Source organism: Podarcis bocagei, assembly GCF_964188305.1.
Source record: "Podarcis bocagei genome assembly, chromosome: 6".
NCBI classification, from domain to species: Eukaryota; Metazoa; Chordata; class Lepidosauria; order Squamata; family Lacertidae; genus Podarcis; species Podarcis bocagei.
Window position 1 is genome coordinate 80,409,789 of NC_138130.1, and position 27,232 is coordinate 80,437,020.

The 27,232-nt window shown below is 41.0% G+C and overlaps 1 protein-coding gene across 2 annotated transcripts in view; it reads right to left on the reverse strand.

The window, feature by feature from the left end:
* Positions 1-26,898, reverse strand: part of BRCA2 (BRCA2 DNA repair associated) — a 38,222-nt gene extending 11,324 nt beyond the window's left edge. The window contains exons 1-20 of one of the 2 annotated variants that reach the window (XM_081197847.1): positions 26,691-26,898; positions 20,834-20,938; positions 19,979-20,227; positions 19,721-19,761; positions 19,513-19,624; positions 19,298-19,353; positions 19,071-19,185; positions 17,376-18,428; positions 12,169-16,488; positions 10,365-10,460; positions 9,051-9,120; positions 7,824-8,104; positions 6,847-7,037; positions 5,416-5,603; positions 4,373-4,543; positions 3,383-3,740; positions 2,806-2,961; positions 2,535-2,676; positions 1,242-1,360; positions 294-492 (exon numbers count right to left, since the gene is read on the reverse strand). In XM_081197847.1, coding sequence (XP_081053973.1) covers positions 294-492; positions 1,242-1,360; positions 2,535-2,676; positions 2,806-2,961; positions 3,383-3,740; positions 4,373-4,543; positions 5,416-5,603; positions 6,847-7,037; positions 7,824-8,104; positions 9,051-9,120; positions 10,365-10,460; positions 12,169-16,488; positions 17,376-18,428; positions 19,071-19,185; positions 19,298-19,353; positions 19,513-19,624; positions 19,721-19,761; positions 19,979-20,227; positions 20,834-20,938; positions 26,691-26,700 — 8,032 coding nt within the window. In that variant the 5' untranslated portion in view covers positions 26,701-26,898. Of the gene's footprint in view, positions 1-293; positions 493-1,241; positions 1,361-2,534; positions 2,677-2,805; positions 2,962-3,382; positions 3,741-4,372; positions 4,544-5,415; positions 5,604-6,846; positions 7,038-7,823; positions 8,105-9,050; positions 9,121-10,364; positions 10,461-12,168; positions 16,489-17,375; positions 18,429-19,070; positions 19,186-19,297; positions 19,354-19,512; positions 19,625-19,720; positions 19,762-19,978; positions 20,228-20,833; positions 20,939-26,372; positions 26,661-26,690 lie in introns of those variants that run through there. The other variant, XM_081197848.1, reaches the window with a different exon arrangement.
* Between the last annotated feature and the right edge of the window lie 334 nt (positions 26,899-27,232).

Below are 27,232 nucleotides of genomic sequence, written 5' to 3' on the forward strand. Positions count from 1 at the left end.
AGGACTAGGTCCAAAACAGATGACCCCCTTGTTGGTTCTTCCACCTTCTGGAAAATGAAATTGTCAGCAATGCAATGGAGGAATTTGTCAGAACTTACACTCGTGGCAGAGTTTGAGTCTCAACCGATATCGGGGAAGTTGAAGTCCCCCATGATTACTATTTCTCTCCTTTTTGAATGTTTGGTAATTGGCTCTAGTAAGGCATCATCCAAGTCTTCATAAAGTGAATTCAGATAATCATGCAGTGTGAATAATCTAATGTTTAAATCACGAGGATCTCTGGCCTTACTAACCTTTTCCTCTTTCTTCTTTTCTGTAATCCACAATTCGTAGCTTGAGTACAGCGGTTACATCCCTTCTGCAGGAACTGTTTTCCTCCTCAGCAGAATCCACTGCCTTCCTGAATTCGGCTTCTATCTGTGCTTGCTTTTTATCATTTACCATCTGTCTGTGACTGTTCAAGGCCTTTAACTGCTCCTCACTGAAATAACTCTAAAATTACAACAATAATATGGCTTTGTCCATTTCTAAATACAGGCAGGGGAGCGGGGTGTGTGTGTGTGTTTTGTAAGCATTGGTTCTATAAAGACATGTTGAGTTTGTAAAACCAAAAGGTTTTCTTTTTTAGTCTTACCAGAACATCAAAACTCTCAAACAATTATTGTTATTATATCACTGCAATATATTATATTTTATTGTTATTATTATACTGAAACGTATTTACAAATATGAAAATGAAGTTTCCATCACAGCCACTGAATTGCGACAAACTGCCCCTCACATTGGTGTAATATCACAAGAGCAGTCAGTACTTCCCAACAAGTAGAACTACACACACTACAAACCCAGTGTTTGTTCTGTAAACTGGCTCTTATTTTCTTACTTTATAGTTCAGTCAAAATAATACCTTCATTTTATCTTACAAAGTGTTCTGTAAACATATCAAGTTTCATTTCAGATTCTGCTCAGCTCCCTGCTCACATTCCTGTCCTTCCATCGTGCAGTCAAACTCCAGAACAGCATATGGGCAGAGGTGTAATCTAAGCACTAACATTCATATCTATGCCAACTATACCCTATTTTCAAATACCCATTTCTACATACACCCCAAATTATTCTGCATTCAAGTTTACATTTACATAAACTGATCAGCTCTGGAACTCAGTCATAATTTAATGTGAAGAACTTCGTAAGTTGATACAAGAGTATAAATAATGTTAAGTTATTTGAAACATTCTTACTTCCAGGTAAGCTGGATCAGCAGAGTTAAGAATTGCCTCGTAAAGTTCTGCCCCATCTTGCAGAGAGCGAATCTGTTGCCTGGTTAATGTGCGGGATCGCAGTACTCTTTTGCCGCCATCTAGTTTTTAAAAAGTTTCCATGAGTTTATAACAACCAGAAAACAATTATAAAGAATAATACTAAAGACTCCATTAAAGGTACCAAGAATGACTGGCATTTTATTTTGAAATGATCAATTACCACTCTGAATATTTAGCCCAGGTAAGCCTAAAAGTTCCGGAATGTGTTTAGTCTGAGTGACAAGCTTCCAAAATGAAGACGTCCCTGGTAAAAGGATGAACCCATTAATAAAAGCAGTCTGGTGAACCATAGCAATCATGATGGGACACAGAAGCGGTGACAACAGTCTGTAAGGTAGGTTGAACCTAAGCATATTTATAGTTCAAATGCTACTTTTGAATTGTTTCCAGAGAATAAAAAGTAGCACTAATTTTATTTTATTTTTTATTGATGTCTTGCCTACCTTACTTGTAAGAGACCCATATTTGTTAAGAACCAGATCATGAGAGCTCTATGATCTGATCTGCTATCTTTCAAAATTTTTGACTGAAGCAGCAGTGCAAGGGGCAGTGGGTGCTTAGGACCATTTCCCCTGCTCTTTGCTGGATCTAAAAAATTCCACAAAGCTGGTATTAGCACAACCGCAGCAATAAAATAAAATAATGCTGTAGACAGATGTCCGTTTTTTTTCTGCTTCATGGCTAGCAGGTGGGGAGGGAACAACTTCAATCCAGAAAATGCACAGTGAGAGGAACTTCTGAGCCTGGCCCACTCCTGCTGTTATTCTCAATTTGCCCCTTCTCTAATCTACAGTGCCCCTTGCCCTTGATTGTGCTCATTTACTTATTCCCTCCACTTTTTGTCCCCAACTGCCTTGTGGCATGTAATTTTTGAAACACATCTCTACCAGGATGCTGAAAGTCACATTTTGTACCAGTTTCTGATCTTCAATGGCAGCTATCATGTGGGACACAGACAGACCACCACTGAACTTCAGCAGTAATACTTTTGTGGCCATAGATTAAAGCATTTCTGAATCTAATCAATTTTCTGTATGGAACTGTTGATACATCATCAAGCCCTTTATGTTGAAACCCTGCTTCTATGTGCACTTTTGGACTGGGTTCAAGATGCAGAATATTATTGTATGAATTAAAATCTGTTTAGAAACCCAAGCTGAGGCAACATTTAGCATTCAAATAACAATTAAATAGCTAACGTTTTTATTTTACCTTCATTCTTTTCAAATTCAGCTTGTATTTTTGCAAGCAATGCTTCCAGGGTTTTTTGTCGATTCTCAGCATGCTTTGCAGCTTCTCTTTCTTCAGCTCGACAGTTACGAAACACATAGGAACCGGCTGTTTTTTCCATCCACTTCAATAAATATTCATTGAAAATAAATATTAGTTACTTAGTTTTAGTTTTTATCTACGTAAGTCTTAGATCTGGTTTAAAGTAATAGTTGAAAATGCTTGAAAGTTATTGCAAGCTATAGTACTTTACCTGTATGGGATAAAGTCTTTGAACAATGACATCAATGCAACCAACAGTCCCACCATCAATAAGGAGTGATGACAAAGACAAAGAGAATGGCCGGGGATCCCGATGGTATCCTAATTTGGCATACCATCGTGCGCGTCGAGTGCTGTTAGCTGAAATCTAAAACAAAATATTACAGATCTACAAATATGGTTGCTATATTGCAGCATATATAAGGTACTACCATTTGCCATACACTTGTGGACCTGAAGTTAGTTTTGGCTGAACCGGTCAATAAAAATACAGATCAAATGATTCATAGCCTGCAACACTGGTTCTCAAATGCCGTTTACGACAGTTTAGCAGGTGATCCATGATAAAAAGTTCAGTAATGGCAAACTTTATAAAACAACTTTGAGAGAGGCAATTATAGTTCAAGCTATTTGCTTCAGAAACAAATAACAGCTTACAGGTAACAAATACATTCTCTGTTGGTTCCAGTTCCATCTCTCTAACTTTTTGGACTTGTTTTTCAGATTTTAGGTGTTGGAGCTGGCCCTGTCTTTTTTTAAAAAAAGAGTACCACAAATACCTATTTTACCTTCAGCATAAGAGATTCTGGCGCTTCCAGTGGAGTGCTTGCCTCCTGAGAACCCACAAGTTCTGCTCCATGTACAACAATCTTTTGGCCCACAGTCAGCCTCTTCCTACACAACAGTGATTGGAGGGGAGGGTCCAAAACAGCCTTGATTCCATACCAGCCATCTGTAACTTCAACCACTGCTATGTCTTTTTTGCTGTCCTCAGCAGTGCTTTTATCACCATGGATCTGAGACATATTTGTGTTCAATGATATTATTTTAGAGATGCACAGTATGAGAGTTTTAGCAGCAACATCATCTCTTTCCATTATCCTTTTGATGGCTGAGCGATGACTTTGGTCAACTTCCACGTCATACCTTTCAAAAGAAAAAGAAAACACGGTTGGTCTGTGAGCATTTAGGGAAGTATCGTGATAACTAAGACCCAGCATGTGTTTCTCAAAAACGAGTCATGCCAGACAAATCTCCTTTCTTTTTTTGACAAGAGTTACAAACTTGGTGGATCAGGGGAATACTGTGGACATAGTGTATCTTGATTTGACAAAGCCCTCCATTATATTCTTGTGGAGAAGCTGGTAAAATGTGGACTGGACAAGATTACTGTTAGGTGGATTTGTAGCTGGTTGACTGACCAAACCCAAAGCGTACTCTCTAACAGTTTCTCATCAACCTGGGATAAAGTTACAAGTAGGGTACCACAAGGTTCTGTCCTGGGCCCGTTGCTGTTCTTTATAAACTAGGATGAAAGTATTATTGAGGGGATGCTCCTCAAATTTGCAGTGACTCCAAACTGGGAGGGGTAGCCTCTGAAGACAGAATCAGGATTCAACATGCCCTTAACAGATTGGAGAACTGAGCCCAAACTAACAAAATGAATTTCAAAAGGGACAAATGTAAAGCTCTACGCTTTGGCAGGAAGAACCAGCTGCACAAATATAAAATGGGGGACACACGGCTTACCACATTCTAAATCTTAATCTATACTATACCTGTACTTCAGCTGAAGTAGGAGTCGTTCCGGAGTCAAACATTTATTGGCGAATTCCTGTGGAAATGCAACTTCCATAGCTGCTAGTTTCCACACAATCCACTTATAATGATTGTAGACCCAAGCTTTTGAAATTAGCTTAGGATCCACACCAGGTGTATCACACAAAGCCCTGTGGGAAATTATCAGAAAATTCATCAAATTAAGAGATTTCAAGTCGTAAGAATAGTACCTCAAAGTAGCAACTACCATAACAACTCAAGCTTTTAAATGACTGTTTTGAGGTGACCCATTACAAATAATAGCAAAATAGCAAAGTAACACTCTAATTTAATCGGCTACAAACAAGCCACAATTAAACATATTTATATCCCTTCATTTCAGTGGGAAAGTGTACGCTTGACTAGACTCAAAAGTGCACAATTGTAATCGGATCAGCTTTCCTATTTAAGATTTGGATCGGAAAAATATTTACTTATGAAGACAGCAACAAAAAATTATAACATTCCTGCTGGATATGCTTTGTGATTAACACACACTGGTAATTAACATTTTAAAGAAACGGTAGCTTGCAGAAATAACATTGCTTTTATTATTAATTAAACAGAACTGCTTTTTCAAGTGAGGCTGAGAATAAGGAGCATTTGCTAGGAGATTAAATAAACATTTTCAAAAGGCATATTGTTAAAATGTACTCAAAACTAGTTTGCATAAGTTTTGACACATTCTATTATTTAAATTCCTAAATATCAGCACTGTCAAAATTCTATCAATTACAGTTTTCTGCAGAGGACAGCAGAGTACCAAGTGTTTAATTACTAATGAATTACGCAAAAACAGCGTCTTTAAATTTTCTTTTTCATCTCAATATAGAAAAAGTTATGTACTTCAACACTAAGACATTATTTGAGGTTCATAATAATGCACTTAATATTTAAACACGCAAAACCTCAACAGGATGAGGTTTTAGGCGAGATTCCTGTATTGCAGGAGTTTGGACTAGATGACCCTTGGGTCCCTCCAAACTCTAATATTCTATGATACCTGTAGAATTCTTCTTTTCCTGCCTTTCCCTCATCATTTGGAATAAGATATCCACCATCCGCCAGTTGTATTCCATGTTCTTCTAGAAAATAATCTCTACTGAAAAAATCTTGGATGATAAATTGAAAATCTTCTGCATTTCTGCTGCTTATTTTTAGGCACTGCTTGGAAATGCCAAATGCATACAACTGCAATGGTAAGAGACAAGTTGAATATTTTAGTGCTATTAAATATGCCCATTACTTACACATCAATATACGTTTCTTAGAAATTTCTGTATTTCTTAAAGTGAAAATTCAAGATGAAGTCTAGAATAAATAAGACATGGGTTCTTCATGGAAAGGGCTCAGTTACTCTGTCTTAGCAGGTCAATTTTAAGTCCCGTGAAAGTCCAGGGAGAAAGGCAATATACAATATAATCAGATCTCAAACTACAATACAGGTAGTTAGCCGTGTTGGTCTGCAGTAGTTGAAACAAAATAAAATAAATAAAATAAAGAAATAAAATAAAATAATTCCTTCCAGTACAGTAGCACCTAAGAGACCAACTAAATTAGTTATTGGTATGAGCTTTCGTGAGAGTATCTGAAGAAGTGTGCATGAACACAAAAGCTCATACCAATAACTAACTTAGTTGGTCTCTAAGGTGCTACTGTACTGGAAGGAATTTTTTTATTTTTATTTTATTTTGTTCAAATTACAATGGGCATTTATATTAAATTCAACACCTTCATTTGGACCAAAAAAGAATTTAACTTAAATAGAGCATAGATATAATTGCACATTGAGTAAATTAAACTTCTTGCAGGATCAGGATCTCTTGTAAGGATTTAAGTTATTGCAGTCAGGCAGCAGAGACTAAATATACGTGGTCAGGCTCTATCTGGCATTCTAGACCAAATCATGTTGACGGAACAGGTTCATGATTGGAAAACAGCCTTGTTCAGACCTAAGGATAACTATGGTTGCATTATGGAAGGTAACCACCCTTGTGTCCTCCAGATGTTGGACGATAATTACCAATATCCTTGACCACTGAGCATGCTGGCTGGGGCTGATGGGTGTTGGGACTCCAACAACCTCTGGAGGGCACCAAGTTAGCTACCACTCCCTTATGGGAATGAGTGACAGTGGACCTTGGGCTCAGACACTTCGTCTTCCAGCATGGCTAGGAAGAGATTTTGCTTCCGTTTTACACTATTTTCAATTATTTGTTATGTCTGAGTGCTTACAAACTATGGTCAGTTGAAACAAGTAAATTCATGAAGCTGGCTTGTTTCAACTAACCAGAGTTAAAATGGACTGCAGTTTAAGGTTTGGATAAGAAGCAAAACTGGAAGCAAAACCATTGTTTATCATTAGGTCCAAACCAGGCCAGCACGTCATCATCATGAGATAGGATAATCCAACCAGGCAATAAAGTGCAGGTACCTGATCGCTCGTGAAAGAACCAGGCAATTTCTCTCCCACCGCTGCTTTCAGAGGAACTCTGCAAGGAGCAGATATTTTCACAAGGTACAGGCTGCCTGGTTGTGGACAAATTCTCTGGCTTTGTTTCTTCATAATTCTGATTTCTTGTAGGTTTCTTGCATATTGAAGATTTGCTGTTATTTTTGTTAAATCTGTTAAAGAAACATATTGATCAAGTCCTAAAGAACGTATTTCAATTTAAAATAGAAATTCCAAACATACACAGGAGGATAGTATTGTATTTTTAGATATTTCCATGTATAAATGTTAATCCAAAGCGTATCTTTAAAAGTTTTAAAGAAAAAATTATTAAATAATATCTAATAATTAATTACTGATAGACCATCACACATGTCTTTATTTTTGCATTAAAGCAGGGATGAGGAATTTGGCCCCTCCAGATATTATCGTACAACTCCCTTATTACTGGCTATTAGCCAAGCTGGCTAGGGCTGAAGGAAGTTGGAGTCCATCTACATCTTAAATGCCACAGGTTCCCCATTCCTGCACTGGAGCCACCAAATTTAATGTTGCTGTTATTAAAGACAGATTTTTAAGACTGAAGTTTAATGACAAAATCTTCAACTGTATTCCATAACAGCATATTATTAAAAATCACATTGCAAGCTGACAAGTTGATACAAATATCAACTCCCCCCCTTGGCCTCCATTTCCATGGAGATGATCAGGTTTTAGTAATAGCTCTTTCAGCAAAAGATGAACTAGATACTGTCCCTCTCTAAAAATATTAGTTGAGGGGACAGAAATGAGTACTTCACACTCATCTCCAAAGATCTCAGCAATTTAGCCTGCATCTGTGCAGATCCAACATGTGAAACGTCACAGAGAAGGTAACCTTATCAGAAACCATTTGTGAATAAATTATCATAGTAATTAAACAAATGTTCACAAATACATGTGTACACACCTAAACATACCTGAATTTGTATCTCTGGATTCTGAATTCGGAGCCGATATTTGCATGGAATTATTATCTTCAAAGATATTGCCTTCTGTTTCAGTAGTGCTCTGGTTAACTTTTGTAAGATGAAGCTCTTCCATTCTATTAATATTTTTGTTGTCCATTAAGACGGATTCTTTGCTGTTACCTAGTTTATCCTCAGAAGCATTTGCTTTTGTTTTAAAAGGTGGTGCAAAGATTTTGGCAGGTTTCTTTGCTGTATTTTCTGCTTTCTTCCTTTCCTCAGTTAAGGTCTTACTAGAATAAGTAAAAAAATAATATTGGTATATTTTAAGACTGCTTGGAAATACGTTGCTGAGACCTTTCAGATTTTAATACTTTAACATTTTGGTCTTGAATTGATCCAGAACTTCTTGCCATTCTCTGTAGCACTGAAGAAATTTTGTACTAACAAACACTAGCAAAAGTGAATCACCCCCCCCCCAAAAAAATTGCTGTTTGACATGACAGCTGCAAGATAAGCACAGTTGGCTACTACCAGTACTGCACACCAATTTCATTTTGGTAGATGATTTAATTACATTAATAACCTGGAAAGGTGGACTTACTGTGATCTGTTCTCTGGTCAGCCAAGCCTATATATAAAGCAGCCAGCCAGAAGGGACAGGGAACACACTGAATTCCAGACTTGTTGATAACCAAAAACTGAAGATCAACACGAAGAGCCATGGAATAATTAACTTCAAAATTCTTTTTAAAATTACAAGGTAGAATAAAGGGGAAAAGTAACCTCAAAGTGGGAAAGGTAGGTCAGTTTCATGAGACTGCTTGGGTGACTCCACAAACACAATCCACAGAAGTCCCACACTCCAGCAGCCAGGTTTGACTTAAGGACAGGGCTGTATGTTCCATCATTCCCATTCAGTGAAGGAGTGGAACGTACAAGCAAATGATATGACATAGCAGTGTGCCCCTCCAAGAAAGGAAGGAAAATTATAGAGCCTGCTAGGCAACCCTCCTCCTGAATGCCGTGCCTGGAAATCAAACCAAGGTTCAAGTAAGGATTCTGAGGTTTCTCCTCATACCTGCCTGGTGCACTATTGGATAGTTGGTTTTTAAACTTAGATGATATTCAGAAATAGTTACAGATAAAGCATAAGGAACCTGTGTCTGGAGAAAAGAAGTCCCGCTATGTACACAGTTAAAGAGGTAATCTGATTTTTTAAAAATCTATTTTCCTTACCTTAAAGGGCCACAGACCACTGGCTTTAAAGGAATATTGTAGGTGAACTTTTTTCTGTCGTTCACTATACCTGAAGAAAAATGAAGCTGTATATCAAAGCTACATTACATAATTTGTAAAAGAATAATGTAGAATTCTACATTCATTATCATGATATTACACCTACAAAATCATGTTCATGTATTTGCTATAATGAATTTTTCGTGAAATTTCCCCCGAGGTATTTTAGATTTCTATATTTGTATGAACTGGTGAAAAATAAAATTTATTGAAATAGAAACTAACAGATATCGTTTTCACATCCATATTAAAAATACTGGGGGAAATAGCGTTGTTACTGGAACTCTATTCATTTCTCAAAAGCAGTGGCGTAGTGTGGGGGGGGCAAGGGGGGCAAGCCGCACCGGGCGCAACATCTGGGGGGGGCGCGCTCGCTGCCTCCGGAGTCGCCGAAGAGCCTCGGGCGCAGGCTGTAGCAGAGCCGCATGTCTCGCGGCGCCCGGCTGAAGGCGCCCGGCAGGCAGCGGCTCTCAGCGCTCGCCGCGGAGGACGCGCCAGGCAGCCCCTCCTCACAGCCCCGCCTCCGCTGCTGCAGCTGCTGGGCCGTTGCATTTTTCTCGCCTCTCTGCCCCCCTCCTCCTCCGGGCAAGCGGCGTCGTTTGGGCAGCAGCGCCGGCGGCAACTCGCAGGTTAGGGGTTGGGGGGGCGCAAATTACGTGCCTTGCCCCGGGTTAGGGGGCGCAAATTACTTGCGTTGCCCGGGTGCTGACAACTCACGCTTCGCCGCTGCTCAAAAGTACTGTAAGAGTTAAATGCAAAGGCAGGAAGAGTCCCTGCACTTTTAATCATTGTGTAGAATAAGAAATTTCATCCATATGAAAACTGCACTTGCCAGGTCTACACAGTTCTCTCTGCAGAAAAAAGTGTCAATCAATATTTATTTTACTGCATCAAGGGCACACAATGGTATTGTTTTAAATTCACCTGCCTGTAATAAGCTGCAGGGGCAAATATGCAGCAGTGATCTGGTAAACTTCAATGATAAACTGCTTTATAATAGCTGAATTTATCAGTATGAAGCATCCGGAATAATTGAAATGTGGATTATAAATCTTAAGCAGCATTTGTATACCATATACACACAATAAGGCATGTAATTTCATGAGAATGAGGTCAATATGCAAAATAGGATTCTTACATTGACCTTGAGAAAATTTAATTATATGTTGAAATGTTTGAATTATAGAAGGCAAAGGAAAACTACAAATACAATACTTCTGATTAACTGAAGAAATCATGAAATATAAAGATTACCCTCCGGATAACTTTTTGAAGGTTTCAAAGATGCTTTGCTGCGTTCTTCTGACCGCTCAAACTCAGGTAGCAATTTTCTTTTAATAGGAGGTTCCCCTGAAAAGCAAATGTCATAGAGCATTTTTAAATATTTTAAAGGACCTAGCCCTTACTGATTCTGACTACATCACTGCAGTACCTTCCTCAGAAAATTTGTCAAGTATAATTCAAACTCTCAAGCAATGCCTCTTGAATATTTTAGCAAATGAAAACTTTTGTAAGTCCCTTGGTTACTCTGATCTGAAAAATGATCCCAGTGGTATTGGCAGTCATTGCCAAAAATATCATTCAATTGGTACATTTTCATGATTTTAGTGAATATGCTAGCCCTGGATTACTGGGATCTAAACTCCATGCTGGTGTTTTGATGCATATGTAAAACCTACGGTAATGTTCAAAATATTTTTGAAGAGGTATGCAATGACTACTAATAACTTTTTCAAAATCATGGACATAAAAGTTTTATTTTACACAATTTGTATAGGGCTTACTTGTATAAGGGGACGCGGGTGGCGCTGTGGGTTAAATCATAGAGCCTAGGACTTGCCAATCAGAAGGTCGGCGGTTCAAATCCCCGCAACGGGGTGAGCTCGGTCCCTGCTCCTGCCAACCTAGCAGTTCAAAAGCACATCAAAGTGCAAGTAGATCAATAGGTCTACTCCGGCGGGAAGGTAAACGGCGTTTCTGTGTGCTGCTGTGGTTCGCTAGAAGCGGCTTAGTCATGCTGGCCACATGACCCGGAAGCTGCACGCCAGCTCCCTTGGCCAAGAAAGAGAGATGAGCGCTGCAACCCCAGAGTCGGTCACGACTGGACCTAATGGTCAGGGGTCCCTGTACCTTTACTAGTATAATCTTGTAAGTTTGCATAAGAAATGTAAGACTGTTTCACATTAAACCTCAAAGGAACAAAAAATTTACAAAGATTGCAGTCCTGATAGGCATGCAAATCACTTTCCCAATCCGCCATTTCCCTTGCAAATCTTGTGTGGGGTTTGGGAAGCATTTGTAGATGAGAATCAGGGAGTAGCATGGGGTTATTCAGCACTTCTCTTTGTAACTTCTCTGCAAATGCCATCCCTCAAAGCTTTTTCTCTTAACAGCTAGAATCTAAAACTGGTAGTGATTCTACCTAACAAGCAAATGAGGGTGGGAGAATTTGGAGAAAATAATCACTTAAGTATGTGATTGGTTATGCACCCCTTTCTCCCATTAATCCTGGCTGACAAGTACCTTGACCCTATATTCTAACTGGGTGCACTTTAACCCATTGTTAATGGTTTACTATGACCATGCATATTACTCCCACTTCTGTCCACCAGTGAGCAGGAGCAACTCTCAATGATCTTTGATTTAGCACTACTTACATCAAAACCAGGAATCATGGTTTGTTTCACTCTGAACAAGCCACACTCTAAAGCCAAGATATGCTGTTGGCTTAATGCTCGGGCCTGGAATCAAATCAAACAAAATCCCAGTTTAGATTTAATGCTAAATCAGGGCTCACAGTAGGTTGCTCCCACTCACTATCAGGAAGCAGCAAAGCAGGAGCAAACTGCATTCATGGCAGCCCATTAACTGTGGCTTGCAGTGACACACTAATGCTGCCAATATCTTGGCAAATCTGAGAACGAGACCATGGATTTTCTAAGATGTCTCGCTCCCTGCTAATTATTTTACTGTTCCCCTCTAATTCATTCAAAGTAAACTAAACTGAGATCAATCGCAGTGCAACCCAGTTTTTTTTTTTAAAAAAACAGCCACCTACCAAAAGTGTTTTCTTCTTTCATGTGCCTTTTTCCAGTTCTTGTATATGACAGAAAATTATTAGGTTTCTCAAAACTCAATATGGAATTTTTATTTTTCTGTACTTCTGCATCAGGAAGTTCATCATCTTCCATGAAAGCTTTGGCACTTTCTGTAGCTTCTATTTCCAAGTAATTTTCCGGAGTTTGTGCATAATGACGACACTGAGGATCCAGATTTCCTTCTGTTGCAGTACCACAATTTGCTGCACATTTAGTTTTGCTTCTACTCCGGCACGGTTGGGTTATCTTCAAAGCCTCAATTTCTTTTGAACATGTAAAGTTTTCTTCTAACTCAGATATTTTTATAATCTTATTTTCATTAGGTGTACTTGTGGCTGAATGAAGTGCTTTATATTTCTTTTGTGGTTTAGACTCTGAAATAACTTCATCCTGCTCTATGGCCTCTGTAGCAAGAACTTTTACAGGACCTTGCCCCACACTCCGTTGAGCATCAGAAAAACTATTACTACTAACACCATCAAATTCTTTTAAGAGACCCATAACTTTCTGGATAGCCTTTTGAGAAATTTGTACTTGTTTTCCACTTGCTGTGGCAAAGCCACAGGGAATATTTGCATTCGCTTCAGTATTTGAAAATCTTTTCCCTTGAGATGCAAGCATTGTGTCTTTCTTTGGAGCTTCTTTGCTCCCAGGAGAAGATACTTCACCATAACTATAATCACAGTTAGAGACATGACTGGGGTGATCTGATGAATTATTTTCCATTTCAGAAAAAAGCAGTCTTGCTTTCTTTAATGACTCTTCAGATAACTGGACAGGTTTTCCACTAGCTGTGCTAAAAAACCCAGAGTTATCAGTAATAAAATCTGACTTGATACACTTCTGTTTGTTGGGAGTCCATGTATCAGATTGCTTATTATGCATTTGAAAGCATAACTCAGGGTGAGTGTTCAAGGTCATAGATTCAGTATACTTTAATGTGTGCTCATCTGCACAGCACTCTTTGGCTTGAGAAAACTGAGGTGCAATTATATTTTCCACTGGATTGTTCTCTGCAGATGAGTAGTTATTAGAATCGATACACACTCCAGTGCCACAGGTATCAGAACAGCTTTCTAAAAGGTCCTGTTTATTTGTTTTAGGTTGAGATTCCATGTTCTCTTTTACAGATTTATAGCAGTCTTCATGAAGTACTTGCCTGGCTTTTTTTAATGCTTCCTGAGAAACTTCAACAGCTTTACCACTTGCTGTATTGAATGCAACTGGCTTAGCCTTCTGATGTTTTGAAGTCGAAGTTGATGCTTCACTGGCTGAATATTTCTGCAAGACGTTGGTACTGAACAATCTTAAGTCACATTTTTGTATCATGCTACTCTCATTTTTACAAGTTTCATCATAAGTGTGAACATTATTTTCAGCAAACACATTTTTTGATGGTGCTACTTCTTGAGAAATACAAGTTAAATTCTCTGACACATAATTTTTCTTATGACATTCATCTGGTAATTGGTTGAACAAAGAATGTTCACTCTTTAAATCAGAAATACTAGCCTTTGAAGTGATACTGCAAATTAAGTTTGAGGAATCGAGGCTTTTATTATTGCCAGTATTTCTAGATGACAAGTCCTGAAAACTTTGCATTGCACTAATATCTGACCCTTCAACAGGCAAATGCTGATCAATAGCAGAGTCAATAAATTCAATTTTTGAAATATTTTTGCTTTTTGTACATGCCAGATTATTCTTTGTCAACAAGCCTTCGTTCACTTTCTCCCCTCTAGTGTGAGATACTAAATCTGATTCAGATGCATTCATCTCTGAAGAAAGTTCTTTAATAGTGTCAAGATCCTCAGTCTTCTTAATAGTGTTTGAGGACAAATCTGGAAGATCTTCAAAGTTACCTTCAGGATACAGATATTCATGTTTTTCATTTCCTTCTTCAAATTCCTTGCTAACTTTGGTAATGTTCTCATTTCTTTTCTCCTGGATTATAGGCTTGATAAAATTACTAACCTCTTCCTCCATTTCTGGAAAAACTGTTTCATCTTCTGAAAGAAGATGCTTTGCTTTAGCTAATGATTCATTAGCAATTGTAATTTGCTTACCACTAGCTGTATGAAAACCCATTGCAGTAATCTGTTTCTCTTTTCTGATTTCAGAAATTTCTTGATGGTTGGACCTTTCAGTTTCACTGAAGTTAATATTCTCTTTTACAGAACTGACATCTCCCTTTTTGCTTTTAGGGCTTGTCTTCCGACTGGAAGTTGGCATAGTCTCTAGTTCTTCTCTTGTACAGGAGGCAGCCAACAAATGAAGCTTTTTACTTTTTCCTGCAAATATGTTCCCATCAGCAACAGTGTGAAATCTCTGTAGAAAACCACTTTCTAGATTGCTCACATTTTCCTCCTCTTGATTTAAATTACAGTTTTCTTTTCCATATGCATTATTCAATGCAAAGGTGGATCTTTTTTCAGTCTTAGCAACTTCAGCTAAACATGTTAGATCTGACAAAGCTTCTTGCAAATTATAATTACACTGAGTTTCTTCACAGTTTACAAAGTGATGTGAGACTAATACACTTTGATTATTTTCAAAGGAAGACCGTTCATTTCCTGTCATACAGACAGAGTATTTTTTAATAATTTTTAGGTTAACTTCTGTAGTACTAGAAATCTGAACACTGCCTTCATTATAATTTACAATTTTTGACTTACTTTCTATATTTTCTTTAACAAATTTAATTGTCTCTTTTGAATTCTTTTTCATCAAATATTCAGCATTTACTTCTTTGATCCTCTGATGCCAATCAATCTCTCTCTCTTTCATGCAGTTGGGATTACTCCAGCTATTGTTGCACCCATTTGAACAATCACGCAGCAATATTTTTTGGTGAGGGCTAAGCATTTCATTCACTCCATCCAGATCGCCGACTAATTTTGTAGCTTTCTTTATAGCATCAACATATAAGCTCATCTCTTTGCCCCCAGCTGCACTACAGCTCCCCAGATCAGACAAATTGAATTGTGATGGTGCTGAAACAATTGGGACAAAAATATTGTTCTGTTTTGTGCTTGAATTAATGGATGTAGCTTCTTCACTACTTTGTATCTGTATTTTAGATTTCTCAGCTGTGCCTATATGTTTATTGGGAGACAGATCATGGTCTTTTTGAACCTTTTCTTCAGAGCTTTTCTCAAAATCATTTTCTTTGCAAACTTCAGCACATATATCTTTTTTATCAAAGCTTCCAGACATCTCATCAGCATTATTGAATGCCACCATCTTATGCTTTTTGAACTGTGTAAATTCAAACTGACTACCTGTTTCTTCTAGTATATTAGAAATTTCAGTAACTTCAGCTTCTTGGCTTGCTGTTAAATTTAGTTTTCCTTCAGGATGTTGATTACTCAGTACATTCTGGAAAGCAGAATTGGCACACTTGGGGAAAATAATTTGGGCACTATTCATCTGAATACCGAGCAGATCAGAAACGTGTGAAAAATTAGATGAATTTTCAGTCAGTTTGTTCATTCCAAGTGAAGATATCTCAACACTTCTCTGTGCATTTTCATTTGAAATATTTTGCATTCCTTCGCTAGGAAAACCCTCAATAAATTTATCTTCTATGTCTTTGAACAATAACTTGCCTTTTCTAATGTTGCAATCAGACAGTGCTATCTGTTTATTGGATGCTGTTCTGAAGCCACCAAACTTTTCAGTTCTGCTATGACTTATACCACCTAACCAGCTGTGCTCACTAGCTTCAGCATTTCCTGCTAAGTCTACTTGTAGATGCTGGCTTGGGTGTAACTTTTTCTCCAATGCTATAAGCTTAAAAGAGTCATCTACAGTAGGTTTTGGCGTTTCCTTTGATTGAGACCCAAGCTCAGCCACCTGAGTGCCACTTGCCAAAAACTTTTGTGTAGCTGATTCCAAGATTGCTTGTTGGTTTCCAGTTTTTGATGCATGTATTCCCAATGTAGATTCCTCCATCACCGCTTCTTGCAATGAACTGAAACATCTAAGACTGACACATCTTTCACCATTCTCTCTTTGTAAATTTATCTTGTGACCAACTGAATGGGACATGCTTTCACTTGACTCTGTTTCATGATTAGCAGATATATTACTAGAAGGCATAATTGTTCCTTTTCTGTTGTCTGTCTGTTGAAGTATTGACAACTGATCTGTAAAATTACGTTCTGTGTAATTGAGTGGAGCTTCATGGGAAATGTTACTAAGAATGCAGTTTTTATCAGACTCTACTTGCTGTTTCTCTTCAAGTACGTGTTTGTTAGCATGCATGTCTTCCTTTTGTTCTGTAAGAAATTGAACCATGATAGTAATGTTAGTTGGAATGGTACCATTATATTTTATAAAAAATTCTCTCTCTCACCAGCTTTTGTTTAGTCTAGTGTACTAAATCAATTTTCAGAATGTCTCGTAACCACGATGAAGTATGCTGCAGCTAATACTTTGTGCTTTTGCATTCAATATTGCTGTTATCGGAGGAATTACTAAATACTTTTTCTATGCATTTGAGACATTTAATTTTTTCCCCTTTTTTAAACAACTCTAACTTTTGACATAATAAATTACCAACAAAATGGCTCTGCTTAAGCAGTTTATTTAACCTGTTTTTTTATCAGCTGTGATTGCTGAACAAAATGCACACTTTTACTTTCTGACTACGAGGCCACTTCAAGAAAGCAAGCCCAAAGACCTGATGATATAACAAAAACATTTTTTTTCAATAAATGATAATAAAGGAGTCACTACTAATTATGGAAGTTAACTTTAAACTTGCAGCCACGTGGCCTTGCAATGGAATGTCCAGAGAAAAAAGGGAGCTGCTTTAGGCTGCAGCTGCAAATCATCATGAGCTCCAACCTGCTTCTTTTTTCCCACTGAAGCCTCTCAAATTGTAAGACTGTCCTCCCTCAGCATGTGTCTCTTCCCCACTCATGTTCTTTTCATGCAGCATTTGCCACCACTTATGTGAGAATCCCATATACTTGCCATGGTAAACAATTAACTTCAGCAATATATAATCCACATATGCAAATATATTAATTTAGTGGGCCTTTTCAATGCAGTGAACATGACTGTCTAGTTCATAGCAAAAACATAGTTATAGTAAGTACAGGAATGGAGGTTTAATATTTTGATTTTTTAAAAACCACAGGGTGAAAAAATGCAAATCTACCTTCGTTTCTTATGGCGGTTGCAGAAATTTCAGAGTCGTAAGATTTTAAATCTGCACAAGTTGGCACAAGGTAAGCAGAGGAGCCATCTCTCTTTGTGGTTCCTTCTTCCTGGTGAACTGGGGTATTATTTATTGTATACATAAATTTTTTAGGTCGTTTTTTCAAACGAGAAAGTGAGGTCATACTTTTCAACCCCGCCCTTGTAAGTCCACTAACATCACCAGCAGCTTGGGTAGAAACACTACCTAGAGGATCATAGTTCTTTTTTCCATTTTCTCTTGAGTAATTACAGCAACTATTATCAGCTTCTGTAAAAGTTGTGTTTTCCATTATGAAGGAACTACCGTCTGAAACATTTATGACAGATGCCAGCTCAGCCTCACAATCTTTCACCAGCGTTGGGCTCTTATTGCTCATAATCGCAACAGGCAATGGAGAGTTTTCAGGCAGTGGTATTATTTCCAGAGAACTGGTGTTTAGCAGCTTGTTACCTTTTATTAGGCATGATGTGGTTTGAATACACGATTCTAGCATTTCAGTACTAGCACACTCTTTGCTAACAGATAGTTGCCTATCTTCAGAACACTTCTTGATATGTGATATAGGAGATGAATCAGAACAGTGTGAGGATGTTTTTTCAAGCTGTGTTATGTCAAGTCCAGATAAGTCCAGCTGAGACCATGAGCAATGCAAAGATGATGGTATTTCCTCTTCTTTCAGTATGCTATTCTGATTCACAGAGTGCTTTTGCATTCCATTATTTGGAATAGTCTGCAGGTGACATTTGGCGGAATTTCCATATTTTGTTATAATTTTGTCTTCATCAGTTTCTTGATATTCACGTTTTGCTTTATCAGAACATGTCTTACTTTCCTTGACTCTTTGTGGTTTTCTTAGAAAGGTTTTGCTGCTTGCAAGGCATACAGAAAGATCTTTCTCTGTTCCATCATACGTGTCTTCATCCATTGGTACATTTGGTAGCATATAATCTTCTCCTAATTTACTGGGAAATATGTTCTTACCAAAGGATCCAGCTAATAACCTTTCAAAATCTGTAAATAAAAAACCATGAACATGAGAAAGCAATATTTTATGAAGGACTCTAATTTCACATTTCATTTATAACACGCATTCCAATATATGTATCAAATGATTTATTTTGAAGCAGTGTTAGAACTGGATTAGTGCAGATGTGCATGTGTGTATATTAAACACACATATACATACACCCTATGATCTAAAGAACTACAAAATTATTTCTGTGAACACAGTGGGAGTTTAGACTTATTTTTCTCAAACTGTAGTCCCCTATTGCAGTTTACAAACTGCTTTTGAAACTTGGGGGAATTTGAAAAAGCAATAAACAATAACATTTAATTGGGATAGTACAAACCCTTCGTATGAGTGGAGAGGCACCTACACGCCATTCTTATCTTCCCTCATCCATCAGCACTGGGTGGAAAGAACTGAACCTTTAATTTTGTTATTTTTATTATTTATTGAATAATATATGTGATAAGCACGCAAAGGTATTTGTATTAAGTTTTAGTGGATTTTTATTTTAGTGAGTTGTCATAGTTGTTGCTGTCTGCACTAGGTACAATATAGTTAAATGGGTAGACATATTCTAGAACTACCCAAATAATAAAATACAAATAGTTATTAAACAGTAAAAAATAGTAAGCAATGCTCACTGTGGATTTTGCTGTCAGTTTCTGCACACACATCTTCTGTTCCTGATGTGGACTGCACATGCATACTATCTGTTTTGGGACTTCTACCGTATTTGGAGATGAGACTATGCATGACCTGAACGCAAAAAGGGGATATTAACATATATAAATTACAAATTAGCTGTGGACATGAAGGTTATTCCAAAAGTTGCCTATTTTGACATATTCTAACCCTTAAAGCCACTCACCAACTCAATTCTTTCATTATGCTGCTTTGTTCCAGAAACCGAATCATTTCCTCTAGCTGAAATATCAAATATAAGTAATTTGTAATCAATTATGCAGCTCATTAGAGTTCACTGATATGATCTTAACATAAAAACTCAATTCCCTAGCACAGCATTTAATATGAGGGAAATTAAATAGCAAAGTATTTTTGACATAGTCACATTGCTATCATTACCTATTATGACTGTTGGAGAAAGTGTAGGAGGCGTTGCTAATGAACTTGACCAAGTCATCTCAGGGTCAGCTTCTGCTCCTAAGCTTTCAAAAACAGATTTTGGTGTCTGAACCTAAAATATATAAAAATTGTTCTTTTTTGTAAAAAAAACAAACACCTGAATTAACTTCATTTCAACAGCTAGAAAATCGGAGAAAAAGGGAAGTACCTCAAAAATCTTGGGTGTATGCAGAAAACTTCCATTTAGCACTGAAAAACATTAAGTGTGATAATGTTAGCCATCATCACATGAAAACAACCAACTGAATATTTATAAGCCACTATTTTCAAAGTTCAAAGCAGTGAACAAAATATTTTTAAAACAGCTTACTTATTTGGTGGAGGGGACAAAAGAATGGACATTACCATATTATGGCAATAAATCCAAGTCCTCACATTTCTATATCTTTCATTTAAAACTGCTCACCTGCTTCTGCTTTGCTCTGACCCAATTCTTGTATAGGAGAAACAAATGGCACAGATTTATTTGGTTCGTTAAATATCATTGGAGTTGATGCAAATTGGTTTTTTGCTGGCAGCTTCCTCTGTGGTGTTTTAAAATTACTTTGGTCCAGGTCACTAGTTTTATGTTCAGGTTCTTCTGGTCTTTTAGAGTTGTACAGTGGAGCTTCTGAACTGAGTTCTTCAAACCAGTTGATACTTATGGGTCCTAAATCTAAGAAAAGGAATATATTATGCAGGATACCGTGCCCCACTTGTAAGAAAAAGTAACTATGGAATGACCATATACCATTATTTTGAACTTGTCAAAAAAATGGAGGTACAGCCTGAGACAGTATTATGCAACCAATTCTCGACCCCCACTTTGCAGGAAAATAGCCTCTCCCCACAATCTCAGGCCTGCCAACACAATCCTGTGAAATTTTGGCTTCTCACATGTCTTACCCAAGATTCTGTCAGCATAAAGTAGCCAGGACAGGACAAAGGCAGGCAGGAGAATTTGAAGAAGCAAACCCCCTACTTATTCCAGCTGCTGATCAGGTGGAAAGACAGGGGTCTACTAGTTCAAAATTTAACATGCAACCTAGATTGAAAGAGAATTCCTTCATACTCAAATCCTCACTCCCCTGTAGCCCCAAATGACACAATTACAGTATTCAGTATTCAGTATGTCCTTTTGGGGGGAGGGGTTAAGAGATGGGGAAAGATTGGTTGCATGAGCAGCCTTCTACTTGTGCTGCTGTTGCGGGAAAAGCTCTAATCAAGCCCATAACTTATTGAAAAGAGTTGTTCACAGCACCATAATAAATGCCCGAGGTACCTGATTCACTACGTTGCGCTTTGAATATTTCAAAGAAAGATGGCTTCTTTGGAGATGTAGTAACATTTTTCTTATCCATAACATCACTGGTGTTGTTAAATGAACCTGCAAAATAATATTACAATATTCTCAAAATCTGTATCATATTTGCAATGAATTCTAGTTCTTTGTGTTTGGCTTCAAGTATTATCTGATAACACACAACCAATGCAGCGTTTGCAATAAAAATATTTATGTATTGCTCAACTTTTTGATTGGCATCCATTCCACTATACAGTGGTACCCCGCAAGACGAATGCCTCGCAAGACGGAAAACCCGCAAGACGAAAGGGTTTTCTGTTTTGGAGGCGCTTCGCAAGACGAATTTCCCTATGGGCTTGCATTGCAAGACGAAAGCCCATAGGGAAATGCTGGCGGTCGGGAGCAAAGACTTTCGCCCACAGCCGGCCTTCAGAAGAGGACCTCTTCTGAAGGCCGGCGGGGGGCAAAAGTCTTTGCTCCCCCCCGCCTGCCTTCCCCCCCGCCTGCCCCGGGCGATCTTAAAATGCTGGCGGGCGGGAGCGAAGCGTTCGCTGCCGACCCCCAGCATTTTAAAATCTCCCCGTGTCCCGGGGAGGTTTTAAAATGCTGGGGGTCGGGAGCGAAGCGCTGCCGAACCCCAGCATTTTAAAATCTCCCCGTGTCCCGGGAAGGTTTTAAAATGCTGGGGGTCGGCAGCCCGACCCCCAGCATTTTAAAATCTTCCCGGGACACGGGGAGATTTTAAAATGCTGTTCCGAAGGGGGGGGTGGGGACACCTGCCCCAGCCGCCCCACTTCGGAAAGCTGTTCCGAAGTGGGGAGGGGGGGCGGGGACACCTGCCCCAGCCGCCCCACTTCGGAAAGCTGTTCCGAAGTGGGGAGGGGGGGCGGGGACACCTGCCCCCGCCGCCCCACTTCGGAAAGCTGTTCCGAAGTGGGGAGGGGGGGCGGGGACACCTGCCCCAGCCGCCCCACTTCGGAAAGCTGTTCCGAAGTGGGGAGGGGGGGCGGGGACACCTGCCCCAGCCGCCCCACTTCGGAAAGCTGTTCCGAAGTGGGGAGGGGGGGCGGGGACACCTGCCCCCGCCGCCCCACTTCGGAAAGCTGTTCCGAAGTGGGGAGGGGGGGGCGGGGACACCTGCCCCCGCCGCCCCACTTCGGAAAGCTGTTCCGAAGTGGGGAGGGGGGGGCGGGGACACCTGCCCCCGCCGCCCCACTTCGGAAAGCTGTTCCGAAGTGGGGAGGGGGGGCGGGGACACCTGCCCCAGCCGCCCCACTTCGGAAAGCTGTTCCGAAGTGGGGAGGGGGGGCGGGGACACCTGCCCCCGCCGCCCCACTTCGGAAAGCTGTTCCGAAGTGGGGAGGGGGGGCGGGGACACCTGCCCCCGCCGCCCCACTTCGGAAAGCTGTTCCGAAGTGGGGAGGGGGGGCGGGGACACCTGCCCCCGCCGCCCCACTTCGGAAAGCTGTTCCGAAGTGGGGAGGGGGGGCGGGGAGACCTGCCCCCGCCGCCCCACTTCGGAAAGCTGTTCCGAAGTGGGGAGGGGGGTGGGGACACCTGCCCCCGCCGCCCCACTTCGGAAAGCTGTTCCGAAGTGGGGAGGGGGGGTGGGGACACCTGCCCCAGCCGCCCCACTTCGGAAAGCTGTTCCGAAGTGGGGCGGGGGGCGGGAAAACCTTCTGAAGGCGGGCAGGGGGCGAAAGTCTTTGTCCCCCCTGCCTGCCTTCCCAGGGGCTTTTAAATCGCCCCGGACAGCGGAGAAGTCCTCCGCTGTCCGGGGCGATTTTAAAATGCCGCCCGCCAGCATTTTAAGATCGCCCCGGACAGCGGAGAAGTCCTCCGCTGTCCCAGGGTTTTTTAAAATGCTGGGGGTGGGAAGAAAAGCCCTTGTCCCCCCCCCCAGCCTTCAGAAGAGGTCCGGGGGCAGACTGTCCCCGGACCTGGTCCGAAGGCGGTTTCCCTAGGAACGCATTAATTGATTTTCAATGCATTCCTATGGGAAACCGTGCATCGCAAGACGAAAAAACCGCAAGACGAAGAGACTTGCGGAACGAATTAATTTCGTCTTGCGAGGCACCACTGTATATATCACCTAAAAAGACTAGGTTGAATTAAAACAAGAAAATTGGCATTCAGGTTCTTAACCAGAGGTACTACTTCTGGGTTAGCGGAGTCTGTAACCCGAAGTGTTTGTAACCCGAGGTACCACTGTAATGCTAAATATTTTGTAGCTACTTCAATTTGCAGTCACAGATGTGACTTTATGGGAGGAAGAAATGTTGTCCAGATAAGGGGCATTTAACCTTCAGCCAAGCACATTTTAAGTGTGGACTATGTGGGTACTTAGCAGCAGAAATTGTGCTCAGTTAACTCCTTCCACAGTCCTGCTGCTCAGCTACCCAGACCTAAGATACGGTCTGGCTAAGCGTACAACCCAACCCAGGGTTGTAGTTTGCCTTCCCTAGACAAATAATGATGAGTAGGAAGCCAAGAACACACCTTGGCTACAGCTCATGATTTGTCCGGAGCAAGACAAGCCGTGAGCCCAGGGACAGACTTAATGCCAAACTAAACCATGGCTTAGGTCTTCATAGTGCAGCAGCAAGGGGACCAAGAGAAAAGCACAGTGGCTACAATTTGGGTTTGACTACCATAATCCTTTCACATTAGAAAAAAGTGCATAGGAACAAATCTGATCATGCTACAGTAAAACACATTTGATTTCAATCAAAGTGTTATACAGTATTAGAAGTCTGTTTTACAGTACTATAGGAATAAATATTATTCCTGCATTTTTATTTTTTTAATCAGGATTCTTTGTGGGACTGTCTCAAGTTTCTAAAGTTGAACTGCACAACGTCTGGTTAATACTATAATGTCAAGCAATAGTACATAAAAAAAAGACAGGGAAACAAAATTTCTCTTTGCAGAAGCCATGTTTATCCTTGCTCAGCAAGAATATATTTGAAACAAATTGTCTGGAAGTTATGTTACATTATTTCAAATACAAAAAACTGTTCCTATGCATTTGTGGAAAATGAGTAACCTTAGCATGTCCACACGTGAACTACTGATTACATAAAAGGCTTCTAAAACAAATTTATTGTACATAGAAGCAATGAAGAATTGTGTTAATTGTCACATCTAAAATTCGATACTTGACTAGGACTCGATGGAATTCATCAGTTTTCCAACAACAGTTAGGGAGGGGAAGCCAAAAATTACACAAAGGCACACCAGCCTGATAACTGGCATGCAGCAATACAGTGGTACTTCAGGTTACAGACGTTTCAGGTTACAGACTCTGCTAACCCAGAAATAGTACCTCGGGTTAAGAACTTTGCTTCAGGATGAGAACAGAAATTGCGCGGTGGTGGGAGGCCCCATTAGCTAAAGTGGTACCTCAGGTTAAGAACGGACCTCCAGAACAAATTAAGTTCTTAACCCGAGGTACCACTGTATTAAAACAATTGTTAACATACAGCAGACCCTTGTGGAACAAGGGTCTCTCTGAAGATCCTCTGATAAAAGACATACAAGAAGTAGAGGATAGGTATTTTCACAATGGAAGGCAGTAAGCAGTGATCTCACAAGAATGTATTGCGACTGTTTAATTCATTCATAAATTATCAGGAGTTATGGAAAAGAAGTGAAGCAGTCAAACTTGAGGATGACAGCAAACTATTAAGAATTCTTAAAAAGCACATCTTGAAACTGGGCAAACTGGCAACAGAATGCCCAAGGAAGATTCAATGCAAGTGTAAATTTATGCACATTGGGACAAATCCCAAACATATAAATTAATAAGATCCCAATTGGCTGTTGAAACCGAAAAGGATACAGTACAGTGGTACCTCGCAAGACGAATGCCTTGCAAGATGAAAAACGCGCAAGACGAAAGAGTTTTCCATTTTTTGAGTCGTTCCGCAAGCCGAATTTCCCTATGGGCTTGCTTCGCAAGACGAAACGTCTTGCGAGTTCTTGTGAGTTTGTTTCCTTTTTCTTAAAGCCGCTAAGCCGTTAATAGCCGCTAAGCCGCTAATAGCCGTGCTTTGCAAGACGAAAAAACTGCAAGACGAAGAGACGGATTAATTTCGTCTTGCGAGGCACCACTGTATATAGAACTGATGTAAAAGAGGGCAACTAAAATGGTCAACGAGCTGGGGCTTCCTCCTCTTAAAACGTTAAAGGCTAAAGTTGGACTAATTTCCAAAAATACGTTTCATCACACTGTACAAGGGTCTAACAGCACACATACATTTACCTGGAAGCACCCTACCCTTATCCAAAAAAATTACACACTTTTGTAGAGCTCACAAGTACCGTATTTTTCGCCCTATAGATGCGCACCGACCCCTCTCGCTCTCCAGGCTTCAGGAGAGCCCCACAGCCAGCACCACAAGCTCGGGGGACAGCGGGGAGGCGGAACGCCGCCATCCTGCTGTCTCCCGACGTTCTTTGGAGGCTGGCAGCGGGGAGAAGCCTGCTTCTCCCCACCGCCAGCCCCGCAAGCTGGGGGGACAGCGGGGAGGCGCAGCGCGCCATCCCGCTGTCTCCCGACGTGGTTTGGAGGCTGGCGGAGGGCTTCCCCCTCCCCCAGCCGCAAGCTCCCAGAGCGATGCCGAAGCTGCGCACAGCTTCGGCATCGCTCTGGCTCTCGTTCTGGGGTCTGGGGAAGCTTGGGCTTCCCCAGTCCCAGCCCTGCGCCTGGGGGGGAGGAATAATTTTTTCCCCTTTATTCCCCCCCCCCAATCTAGGTGCGTCCTATGGACCGGTGCGTCCTATAGGGCGAAAAACACGGTAAGAATTGTTGTTTAGTCATTTAGTCATGTCCGACTCTTTGTGACCCCATGGACCAGAGCACGCCAGGAACTCCTGTCTTCCACTGCCTCCCGCAGTTTGGTCAAACTCATGCTGGTAGCTTCGAGAACACGTGCCTCAATTAGTTCAGTAGAACTTCTGAGTAAGCATGTTTAGGATTGTACTTAACAACCAAATTGCATGGGTGGGTGCAGCCAAAAACAAACTGCCCAAGAGCGACTGTCTTTGACCCTCCCTCCCAGTGGTGATGCAGTGGCAGAACAACTGTTTCGTATGCAGAGGGTTCTGTCCCTGGCATTTGCAGGTAGGACTGGAAATGTCCCCCTGGAGAGCTGCTGCCAGTCAGTGTGAACAACACTGAGCTGGATGTATCAATAGTCAGTACAATGCCCGTTCCTACTTTCTTAAGTAAATCCCCCTGGACCATGGGCTTTTTAAAGGAGACAGCCACCTAAAGTTGTTGAGCTTATTTTGGGAGGGAGATCCCGCGTTAAAACACCCCCCTAAAGGAGGACATTATGAGGAGCGAGCTTTCGTTATGGGGGCAGGCATCTGCGGGGGGGGGGAGCAGACCCTCAATTGAGTACGTCAATAATTTTGGTGGCTCTAAGGGGGGGTGCAATTGCCCTTCCTGCCCTCCCCTTAGCCACGCCCATGTCCTCGACCCAGGTCCAGCCCCAGACATTTTGCTGCCTACCCAAGTCTGGCCAAAGTACATGCTACCCGATGCACAAAACCCCACGAGCGTCTAAATCCCTTGGGAGCGAATATACAGCAACCATATATGAAAAGGTGGCCCTTCAATAGACCTCAAACGTCGCCCTTCCTCAGACTTGGTCCCCGCTTGTCTAAGGGCTTTTTTTCAGGGGGTGGAAGGAGGAGAGCAAGGAGGGCGACAACCGCCTCAGGGGCAGGCAGCCGGCGGAAAGACGAGCACAGAAAGCGCATATGAGCCACGGAAAGGAGATAAACTGCCGCGAGCCACGTCACCCCAGAAGGGAGTCGAAAGACTGACCGGTCTCCATAGCTGCGCCTCAGCAGCAGCAGCGCCACTTCCTCGAAATACGAAATCTGCCGCCAAGTCTCAGCGACGCAAGCGCAGATGTGGAAATGGCGCGCGTTTGCTCCTCCTCCTCCCAGTTGGTTCAGTCCTGTCGCCCTGCGGACGTTCCTTCCTGAACTGCAGCGCCACAGGCGAGAGGAGGTTGCTCCCTGCGAGGGAAGCGGCCGTACCACTTCCCGTTGGGGGGGGGGATTAAACGGTCTGGAAAGTGGGTGGATTGGAGTGGTTCGTCGCCGCCCTCAAGAATCATGGGGAATGTAGTTCTGCGAGGGTTGAGGGCTGCCTTGCCCAAAATAATGGGTTTTTCTTTTAATACACGGGGCTAAAACTACCAATTCATGTTTGCAGCATGAAGCCCTTTCACAGCTTGTATTGTACAGCTAATTACAATGTGTTTTACGACGTTCAGTGAGCAGCTAAACAAATTTGCACCCAACCACTAAGAACTTCTTTCAATTCCCTCTTATAATTTCTGGAGACACCGTTGATGGAAT